The sequence below is a fragment of the Peromyscus eremicus genome, chromosome 6 (genome assembly GCF_949786415.1).
Source record: "Peromyscus eremicus chromosome 6, PerEre_H2_v1, whole genome shotgun sequence".
NCBI classification, from domain to species: Eukaryota; Metazoa; Chordata; class Mammalia; order Rodentia; family Cricetidae; genus Peromyscus; species Peromyscus eremicus.
In genome coordinates, this window is record NC_081421.1 from 66,290,653 (window position 1) to 66,301,842 (window position 11,190).

At 45.6% G+C, this 11,190-nt stretch overlaps 1 protein-coding gene across 1 annotated transcript; it reads left to right on the top strand.

Annotated features, from left to right (window-relative positions):
* Positions 1–3,640: 3,640 nt before the first annotated feature.
* On the top strand, positions 3,641–10,164 carry Tchh (trichohyalin). Its single transcript, XM_059266546.1, has 3 exons — positions 3,641–3,778; positions 4,512–5,516; positions 5,817–10,164. Exons 1-3 carry the CDS (start codon positions 3,641–3,643, stop codon positions 9,165–9,167), a joined length of 4,494 nt encoding a protein of 1,497 aa, XP_059122529.1. The 3' UTR covers positions 9,168–10,164.
* The last annotated feature ends 1,026 nt before the right edge of the window (positions 10,165–11,190 follow it).

Sequence of the window (11,190 nt, forward strand, 5' to 3'; positions counted from 1 at the left end):
GTTTTTTTTTTTTTAATATTTTTCTTTATGTTGTACTCACTTTAGAGAGGACTGGGTAAGAAAGGCATTACTAAACTTAAAACTTTTTTCAAGATGAAAAACCTGGACTGAGATTTCATAACAGATTACACCTGGGTGGATAAAAACAGAAGCAGACTCCTGAGGTGGCAACGAGGGGTCAAAAGTTGGAGACCATTTTGGACTATCAAAATCCTGAGAGAGAGAGAGAGAGAGAGAGAGAGAGAGAGAGAGAGAGAGAGAGAGAGAGAGAACAGCTCACAAACAGAAATCCCTTGAAGGATGTCTAGGCAAAATACTACAAGTCTCAGAGAGAGAGAGAAAGAGAGAAAAGTGTTTGACAGCTTGTAGTTAGTTATGTGTGCACATTGCTCAAGGTGGCCAAAAGGCTAAGAGAACTGTATAAAACATTACTTAGAACTGAGTAAGAGAAGACTTACTCTTAAAGGATTTGCCATATCAAATTAATTTACTGAGCCCAAAAGATAATGACAGTTCTAGGGAAACTTGGAAATCACAGACTTCCGTACTGAAGGTCTTGAAGAAGAAGAAATAAAACTAGGTTTACAACTGTCTTTTCCTCTCCTGTCACTTCAGCCTTCTACTTAATCCATGTCTGGGATAGCAGTGAGCGAAGTAAGAAACAGACATCAAGACCTAGGCTCCTGATTTTCACATACTACTGAAGAATATAAAACCTTTGTTTCATTGTCTTTATTTTAACAATTACATTCTCCTCAAAATTCCAAAAACCAATACTTGCCTTTGGTGGAGACAGAATTTCAGAGAAGCCACTGAATCATTTAATAGTCTCCATAAACCTATTATGAACCAAAGTTTCATGTAGTATGAAATGGAAGGGTGGGAGTCACGGGCAACCAGGAGCAAATCCAGTTCCTTACAGTAAAATAGCACCAAGATTCACAAATGATCACCAGGGTTGAGAAAGCTCTGACAGCTCTAATGGGCTAGAATGACCTTAATGCGCTTCCAGGAGTAGCCAACTCAAGTGTTTAGATGTCATAACCATTAGTAACTTAGGCTGAATGAGATGATTATATCTACAATCATGCATTACAGTAGCTCTTTTTCTCCAGGGGCTCCAGTATGCCAGCAAGAAAAACAAATGAGCAAATTTCATTTAGATTTAATATCTCTAAGAATGAAATTTCACAATATGCTTTTGCATCAACAGTTTGGTAAACACATAATTTAAGATACTCTCCAAAAGTATTTACTTAGAAAGCAACCCCTAACCTGTAGGAAAATCTGAGGAATATAAATGTAAAATAAATTTCCCACCTCAAATTTTGAAAAGAAACTCGGTCCCTCTCATGATCTTCAAGGTTCCAGGCAGGGCTGATGGTCATCTCTTCATAGTCTGCTACATGCCATACAGAAGTTAGTTGGTTCTCTTCAGTTTATGGCAAAGTTCCTGTTTAATGTCAACCTAGGATTTGTATTTTGCACAAAATAAATGGTTTAAGGGGTTAAAAATATGCTCAGCAATTAAGAGCACTTCCTGCTCTTGCAAAGTAGCAGAATTTGGTTCCTTGTGTCCATGTTGTGTGGTCAGTCCCAGGGGAATACCACACCTCTGACCTTCATAGGCACCTGTACTCATATGTGCACATGCACACACTCACTTAAAATTAAATCTTAAAAAATAATAAATGACTAGAGGTTGTTTTTTAATGAAGTCATAATAAATCAAGATTCAGAACATTCATCACCTTTGTTTTAATGTTTTTACTTTAACAATGAAAGAAGGTTAGAAAAATCTGCCAAACATTCTCCCTTTTTGTGTTAGGTGGGGCCAGTATCCAGTCAGGAGGCAAGTCCTGTGAACCCTGTCCAAATAGCTACGTGAGCAAATAGTGAGATAAACAAGCCATTCCTGGAGACAGAGGTGGAGCTGGGATTTGAATGAATCAGGTCATCCCACAGAGTGGGTGTCTCCTTCCTAAGTTGCTCCCCGGGGCACAATTAAAACCCCTATAAAAGGCCCAACTCCCAGGTACCTAGCACACTTGCCTGCAGTGTCAGCGAGCACTTGGCTTCTTCCTCTGGTGAAGTGGGTAAGTCCCATTCTGTGGGATGGTGTTCTTCTGTTCGACTCTTCGTTTTCTAGCCATGGTACATGTTGGGGGAATGAAGGTAGGCTCTATGTTCCAGAAGGGATCTCCACCTTCCAATGTTGGCTAAATCTCACTTATTCCATCTCCTCCTTCCCCTTCTCTTTTTTGATGAGGTCTCACTGTTTAGCCCTGTCTAGCCTAGACTTTACTATGTAGACTAGGCTGGTCTCAAACTCATAGAAACTGGCCTGTCTCTGCCTCTGAGGAGCTAAGATTAAAGGAAGGAGCCCCTATGCTTGGCTCGTCTCATCTTTTTATGGTTGGAGCCCTCACTTGAATAGCAGTTCTCTCAAGGCTCTGAACTCAATTCTTAGGCACATCAAGAAATACCATGTGTGCCTCTTATGAGGCTCATCTTTCTGAAAAACTATCAACCCCAAAGTGTGCAAAATCTCTCATCTCTTTTTCATGTGTTCAGTATGACATAGGCATCTTCATACAGTTCACATCTGAGTTGGTATGTGAGGTTTTCGAGTTCAAATGATAATATAGAACTCAACTAAGTGACCTACTATGCAGTCAGCCAGCAAAGCCATCCAAGTATTTCTTTTAATAAGGTTTTGTTGTGGCCGTGTGTTTGCTTTGTCTTGGCAATACTGGAAATTGAACACATTATTTTGCATATACTAACAGTCACTCTACCACTGAGCTACATTCCCAGAGGGCCTCCCCCCTTTTATAACACCAACATTCAAATGATTTACTTGCACTTAACAAAGGCTAGTCTTAAGACCAATATCATTCAAAGTTCTCCAGGCTTGTCTGATCTATTGACTCTGATTCACCAATCAGGATTTCTCAAATAATTCCAATAATAGAAGATATGAACAGCCATAGTATATTGGAGTTAAGACAGATAACATGCACTCTGTTTTTCTTCCTTGCTGTATCTAAATGTTACAATGTTTTATTTTGATGAGGAAGCACTCTTTAATCTTAGAATTGGTGACATGAATTAGTCCCTTATGGACTATACATTTAAGGAATGATTTACATTTCCTTTTCACTGTTGTTTGTTGCTATGTTTTTGCAGACACAATTGCCTACACATAGCTCTATTTACTTTTAAAAATGCTCAAGTCTTCTTTCACATCTTGGCTTTTTTTAAAAAACTATCCTTTTTTGCTCAACTTTAGGGGTTGTTGTGAGTAGCAATATGTAGAATTTAAATTCTTATTCTCATCTCCTCATTATCTATTATGAAATATGCTGAAACAAAAAAAGAGAGGAGTGTATGACTGACTTTTCAGTTTGAAGGTGGTTTTCTTGGCTTTGAATTTTTCAATATTTCTCTTCCTCTTTCAGAATACAGTAGTCAGGGATAAAGTGCTCTGAAAATGCAAGTTGCAGTAACTACTAATAGAAAGTCTAAAGATCTGTCTGAATCAGTGTAAGTAAAGTTTCCCTAAAATCGAAAGCCCAGATTTGCTTCTGAATCCTATCTTATTGTTCTAGGTTTACTTGAATTTGAAGGAAAGAAAAAAATGTCTCCTCTTATAAGAAGCGTTATTGATATCGCTGAAGTTTTCAATCATTATGCCTCACATAGTTGTGATGGAGCATCACTAAGCAAGAAAGACCTGAAGAACCTCCTTGAAAGGGAACTCGGAACTGTCCTTCAGGTAATATCTGACAAGAAAAAGAAATCTATGGGTGTGGAGCTATCATTTTTTCCTCCCAATAAAGATCAGAGTAAAGAATATTGATTAAAATGGATTTTTCAGCATAACAGGTCTACATCACGTTCTCATTCATTTTTGAGCCTGAGGTATTTAAATTGGTGGTGTAATCTGAGTACTAAAGAGGTTAATAGCATGTATTTAATGGATTTGGTGGTACTGTTAATGGGAATGTTAATTAATAGGGCATTACCACTAATGATGCCTAATCAAGTTAGTAGACTTGAAGGGACTTTTTTTTTTTTTGCTCCCAACTTTCAGCAACTGAAATCTGCCCGTTTCTCGACTAAAATAGTGTTGCTGTAAATATCTTAGTTCTTCTTCAAATATGGAATAGAAATTAAATCAGGAGTACTGGCTTTTTCAATAGAAATGTCTGTCGGAAATGTTCATAAAATTTCATTTTATCGATCATAAGGAGAAATTCATTCTCATTCCGCCATCTAGAAAGAATCTGTTGTTTTGATCAGCACACAATTACAAAAATTTCCAAGAAGGATATGCTTTGAAATGAGTCGTTCACATATCATATGGGAAAACAAGACAACATACATACACTATGCATTTTCTAATTGCTCGAAATATCTCTTAATCTCAACAACATAAAATAAGTGTGAGAGTAAAAGCTTACTACATGTAAATAATTAATTATAAAACGTTTGTTTTAATCTTTCAGAGACCACATGACCCCGAGACGGTAGACCTGACCCTAGAACTTCTGGATCGCGACTCCAATGGGCGTGTTGATTTCAATGAATTCCTCCTGTTCCTTTTCAAGATTGCTCAAGCTTGCTATTATGCTCTCGACCAGGCTGCAGGGCAGGATGAGAGGCAAGATCGCAGGCTAGAAGACCAAAGGAGATTCCAGCCCCAGGATGAAGAACCAGGGCGCCAAAGCCGGCAGAAGAGACATGAGCAGGAGGAGCGCGCTGAGGAGCTGAGGAAGAGGCAGGAGAGACTGGAGCAGCGCTGCGACGAAGAGCCCCGGCTGCAAAGACGAGAACTGCAAGAACTGGAGGAGCGCCTTGCAGAGAAAGAGCCGCTAAGCTGGAGCCAGGGTCCTGATGCTGAGGAGTTTTCTGAGGAAGAGGAACAGCAGAGGCGAGAGAGGAAAGAACTCAGGAGCGAGGACCACACGGAAGAGAGACAGCTGCAGGAGCGCGGGCGAAGAGAGCTAAGCGAACCCCAGCGGAGGCGCGAACCCCAGTTGAGGCGCACGCAGGAGTTGGTGCCCGAGGAGGACGAGCAGACGCAGCTCCAGGAGCCCGACGAGAGCTTCACTCAGAGGTGGCAGCGGCAGCTCGAAAGCGAGGCAGAAGCCCGTCAGAACAAAGTCTACTCCAGGCCTCGCAGACAGGAGCCAGAAAAGCGTCAGCTCGGGGAGCAGGAGCAGCGCCGCGACCTCGGACGGCAGCGTCCCGCTGAGGAGGAGCACCTGGAGCAAGAGCAGCAGTTCCGCAAGCGGGAGGAGCAGCGCTTCCGGGAGGATGAGTTGCAGCGAGCCCAGCTCCAGGACAGCCTCCTGGAGGAACGCCTGAGGCGTCGTCAGGTGGAGCGCCGGGACCAAAACAGAAGCGGGCAACTGCAGGAAGAAAGCCAGAGGCGCCACACGCTGTACGCCAAACCCAGCCAGAGGCAGCAGAGGGAGGAAGAGCTACGTGAGGAGCGGCTGCTGCAAGAAGTGGAGCAGCAGCGCCAGCAGAGGGGGAGGAGATATCGCCAGGAGGAAGAGCGGCTGCAGCGGGAGGAAGAGCGGCTGCGGAAGGAAAGGAGACACCTGCAGCAGGAGAGGCAGTATCAAGAGGAGGACCTGCAGCAGGAGGAAGAGCTGCTGAAGCAGCAGGAAGAGCGGCTGCGGAGAGAAAGGAGAAGCCTGCAGCGGGAGAGGCAGTGTCACGAGGAGGACGAGGCGCAGCGGGAGGAAGAGCAACTGCAGCAGGCGGAAGAGCATCTGCAGCGGGAGGAAGAGCGGCTGCGGAAGGAAAGGCGACTCCTGCAGCAGGAGAGGCAGTATCAAGAGGAAGAACTGCAGCAGGAGGAAGAGCATCTGCAGCGGGAGGAAGAGCGGCTGCGGAAGGAAAGGCGATTCCTGCAGCAGGAGAGGCAGTATCAAGAGGAGGAACTGCAGCAGGAGGAAGAGCATCTGCAGCGGGAGGAAGAGCGGCTGCGGAAGGAAAGGAGACTCCTGCAGCAGGAGAGGCAGTGTCAAGAGGAGGAACTGCAGCAGCTGCGGGCTGAAGATCAGCGTAGGGATCTGAAATGGCAGTGGCAACCAGAGAAAGAAAATCAAGTTCGCAGTCACAGGCTCTTCTCCAAGCGCAGGGAGGATGAAGAAAAGATCCGGCAGCTGGAAGATTCTCTGGAGCAAGAGAGACGGTTACGTCAGGATCGGCGGTCCCTGCAAGACGAAGCGGAAGAGAAGAGAGAGCTGGAGCAGGAGAGGAGGCGCCGACAGCAGCGCAACCGGCAGTTCCTAGCAGAAGAGGAGCTGCAGCGAGAGCACCAAAGGGAAGCCAAAAGACGAGATGAGACGTTCCAGGAGGAAGAGCAGCTCCTGAGAGACTCGAGAAGACGGCCAGAGGAGAGGGATAGGAAGTTCCTTGAGGAGGAAAAGCAGCTGCGGAAGGAACGGGAAGAACTGAGGCGGCGGCAGGAACAAGAGAGACAATTCCAGGAGGAAGAGGAGCTGCGCCTCCAAGAACGCGAGGAAGAACTTCGTCAGGAGCGCAACAGAAAATCCTGTGAGGAACAAAAGCGCCGCCAGCAGCGTGAAGAAGAGCAACATCGCCGGGAGCGGAGGCGTGAGGAAGAGCAGCACCGCCAGGAGCGTGACGGAAGATTCCGCTCCGAAGAAGAGCGCCGCCAGGAGCGTGACAGAAGTTTCCGCCAGGAAGAAGAGCGCCGCCAGGAGCGTGACAGAGGTTTCCACCAGGAACAAGAGCGCCGCCAGGAGCGTGACAGAGGTTTCCGCCAGGAACAAGAGCGCCACCAGGAGCGTGACAGAGGTTTCCGCCAGGAACAAGAGCGCCGCCAGGAGCGTGACAGAGGTTTCCGCCAGGAAGAAGAGCGTCGCCAGGAGCGTGACAGAAGTTTCCGCCAGGAACAAGAACGCCGCCAGGAGCGTGACAGAAGTTTCCGCCAGGAAGAAGAACGCCGCCAGGAGCGTGACAGAAGTTTCCGCCAGGAAGAAGAGCGCCGCCAGGAGCGTGACACAGGTTTCCGCCAGGAAGAAGAGCGCCACCAGGAACGTAACAGAAAATTCCACGAGGAAGAAGAGCGCCGCCAAGAACGTGGCAGAAGATTCCACGAGGAAGAAGAACGCCGCCAGGAACGTAACAGAAAATTCCAAGAGGAAGAAGAGCGCCGCCAGGAGCTCGAGGAAAAGCAGCTGCGAGACCGAAAGCTGAGGGTAGAGGAGCAACTTCGCAGGGAGCGCGAGGGAGAGCTGCGGCGCAGACAGGAATGTGACAGAAAATTCCGCCGAGAACAAGACTTCCGCCAGGAACTGGAGGAAGAGCAGCCAAGGGATAGAAAGTTCCGCCGGGAACAAGAGCTCAGGCGTGACAGAAAATTCCATGAGGAAAAAGAGCGCCGCCAGGAGCGTGAAGAAGAGCAGCTGAGGGATAGAAAGTTCCGCCGAGAACCAGAGCTCAGGCGCGACAGAAAATTCCGTGAGGAAGAAGAGCGCCTCCAGGAACTCGAGGAAGAGCCTCTGAGACGTCAGGAACGTAATAGAAAATTCCAAGAGGAAGAAGAGCGCCGGCAGGAGCGCAAGGAAGAGCAACTGAGGGATAGAAAGTTCCGCCGAGAACCAGAGCTCAGGCGCGACAGAAAATTCCGTGAGGAAGAAGAGCGCCTCCAGGAACTCGAGGAAGAGCCTCTGAGACGTCAGGAACGTAACAGAAAATTCCAAGAGGAAGAAGAGCGCCGCCAGGAGCGCAAGGAAGAGCAACTGAGGGATAGAAAGTTCCGCCGAGAACCAGAGCTCAGGCGCGACAGAAAATTCCTAGAGGAAGAAGAGCGCCTCCAGGAACTCGAGGAAGAGCAGCTGAGACGTCAGGAACGTAACAGAAAATTCCAAGAGGAAGAAGAGCGCCGCCAGGAGCGCAAGGAAGAGCAGCTGCGAGACCGAAAGTTAAGGGTGGAGGAGCAACTTATCAGGGAGCGTGAGGAAGAGCTGCGGCGGCGCCCACAGGAATGTGACAGAAAATTCCGCCGAGAACCAGAGCTCAGGCGTGACAGAAAATTCCTAGAGGAAGAAGAGCGCCTCCAGGAACTCGAAGAGCAGAAGAGACGTCAGGAACGTAACAGAAAATTCCGTGAGGAACAAGAGCGCCGCCAGGAACTTGAAGAGGAGCTGAGACGCCAGGAACGTGGCAGGAAATTCCACGAGGAACAAGAGCGCCGTCAGGAACTTGAACAGGAGCTGAGACGCCAGGAACGTGGCAGGAAATTCCACGAGGAACAAGAGCGCCGCCAGGAACTCGAAGAGGAGCTGAGACGCCAGGAACGTGGCAGACGATTCCACGAGGAAGAAGAGCGCCGCCAGGAACTGGAGGAAGAGCAGCTGAGACGCCAGGAACGTGGCAGGAAATTCCACGAGGAAGAAGAGAGCCACCAGGAACTCGAGGAAGAGCAGCTGAGACGCCAGGAACGTGGCAGGAAATTCCACGAGGAACAAGAGCGCCGCCAGGAACTTGAACAGGAGCTGAGACGCCAGGAACGTGGCAGGAAATTCCACGAGGAACAAGAGCGCCGCCAGGAACTTGAAGAGGAGCTGAGACGCCAGGAACGTGGCAGGAAATTCCACGCGGAACAAGAGCGCCGCCAGGAACTCCAAGAGCAGCTGAGACGCCAGGAAGGCGCCAGGAAATTCCATGAGGAAGAAGAGCGCCACCAGGAGCGAGACCGAAGGTTCCGCGGGGAACCAGAGCTCAGGAAAGAAAGGGAGGAGCAGCAGCGTCACCATCAGGAGCGGGAGCAACAGCTTTGCCAAGAGCGTGACAGGGAATTCCAGGAGGAGAAGCAGCTGCGCCAGGAACGTGAGGAACTGCAGTTGCGGAGGCAGAAACGAGATGGTCAGTACCTGGCTGAGGATCAGTTTGCCAGGGATAAGATTCGTCGTCAGGAACAGGAACAGCATCAAAAAGAGGAACAACTACGTCGCCAAGAGCGGGAGAGAAAATTCAAAGAAGAGCAGATCCGTAGGCAGGCAGAGCAGAGGCGCCGCCAAATCCTGGAGAGTGGCACACGCCAATTTGCCAATGTCCCAGTGCGTTCCAGCCCTCTCTATGAGTACATCCAAGAGCAGAGGTCTCAATACCGCCCTTAAAGGATGCAACCAACGTCCTGGCAGCAGCCAAATCTTTTTTTCTTTTTCAAGCAAAAGAAAATGAGAAACACTGGGTATCAAATGATAACTCATGTGTTTCTGGTTGTGGGAAAACTCTCTAGTCTTAGAATGTCTTTTCCAGAATCTTAAACTATACCTATTTCATTTCTTTCTATTCCTGTCTTTCATTCTGCCTCGGATCTTTATTGCAAGATGTCTTTGTTCTTTAGTGCAGATATGGTGTGCACTTTTAAAAAGAAGTCATTTAATTTTTTTAAAGAAATTTTGTTTGAGGAGCACATTGATTTATTGCCTTCATAAATAAGAATAATGTAGCAATTTGATATTCAAAATAATTGAGCCACTATTTTTAGTGGTGGATCATCTTGTTGGGAGCTCTCATTTTATAAGTTTAAGTTGACTTTTTCTTTGGCCTAAATTTCATTTGTATTCTCCTCCAAACAGTTTTCTTGATTTTGTTGCATAATTTTACCAGCCCTCAAATAATGCAGGGGAATGATTTATGCAGAAAAAATACCATGTGAAATCAGTTCATAACTGAAAGAAATATCTGTTAAGAGAAAGACTTGGACAGGAAATTAGAATTTGACATTGTATTTTTATACTTAGCACCACTTAAAATTTCATGAAGCAAAAGCAAGGTGTTCCTCAAACAACTCAAATTTAAAACTGCTGTAATTTGTAGAGCTCTGTTCTATTTCCCCAAGTTTTGTTGGGTTTTAGAATATTATTACTTTTGTACATTTTGGTTTAGAGGGAACCTATTCAAGGCCCTGTACACATCTGTCTTGTTTTGGTCCAACAAGAGTTCAGAGTGATGGACGAAGGAAAGGGGAAAATATATGAACAGAGGACAAATTTCTAGAGGTCTCTAGACTTATCAGCCCACAATTATCTGAGGCTTTATACTACCTTAAAGACATTCTTGTTGAAAAAAATTGGACTGTAAAAAAATCAATAAATGTTTGGCAAATAATTATCCTTGTCTGTTATAATTATGTGTCTATCATAACTCATATCTAATCTGGAAATGCATATATTTCCAATCACATAGTATTTTTACTATCAGTTATGTCCAAATATGAAAGGAGAGAACCTTCAATTTTCCCTACAATTTTTTCCCAATTAAGGTGACTCCTATATTTTTTAGGAGTAAAACTTGGGCAGAAAATTAGAATTGGGCATTATATTTTTATACTTAACACAACTTAAAGTCTCCTGAAGCAAAAGTAAGGTGTTTCTCAAATAACTCAAATTTAAAACTGCTGTAATTTGTAGAGCTCTATTCCATTTCTCCAAGTTTTGTTAGGTTTGAGAATATTACTATTTTTGTACATGTTTGAGTAGGGAACCTACTCAAAATCCCGTAAACACTTGTTTTGTTTTCGGGGAGGTGATGGGGGGATAAGTGTTCAATGAGTGTTGGATGAAGTTAAGGTTACCCTTATATCATTTCCAATACTACATAGACTCCCTTTCCATATGTTTTGTTCTTGCTACTACCCCTTTCTGTATGCTTTCTTGCAGTGACTCACACTGGTCATGACAAATACACTAGCTACTTTGTGTCTAAGCCAGTGATGGAACATGACCTAGATTTTTGGAGGAGCTCTATAGATAACAATTAGTGATCCAGAGATTTAAACAACACAGTCCAGGAGGGGCCTGAATCAGAAAATGCTGAATAGCAGTCCATCTAAATGTCACATTGCCATCCCACAATGCAGATACCCCTGTGCCACCTGCTGAACTGCATTATTTAATTGAGTTACTGGGGAGAAAATTAAAAAAGACCGTATAAAGAATATTGTTGCCAGGCATTGGTGGTACATGGCTTTAATCCCAGCACTCAGGAGTCAAAGGCAGGTGGATCTCTGAGTTCGAGGCCAGCCTGGTCTACAAAGTGAGTTCCAAGACAGCCAGGGGTACACAAAGATAGAAAAAAAAAATCAGAAAGAAAGGAAAATAATATCACTATTTTTTATTGTGAGAATCTTGGAAA

Bases quoted from the DNA above. Each gene is read 5' to 3' on its own strand.
- Tchh (XM_059266546.1), top strand. From the start codon at position 3,641: ATGTCTCCTCTTATAAGAAGCGTTATTGATATCGCTGAAGTTTTCAAT. The intron at 3,779-4,511 runs GTAATATCTGAC...TTAATCTTTCAG, and splicing joins AACTCGGAACTGTCCTTCAG to AGACCACATGACCCCGAGAC. The intron at 5,517-5,816 runs GTGGAGCAGCAG...CGGCTGCGGAAG, and splicing joins AGGAGCGGCTGCTGCAAGAA to GAAAGGCGACTCCTGCAGCA.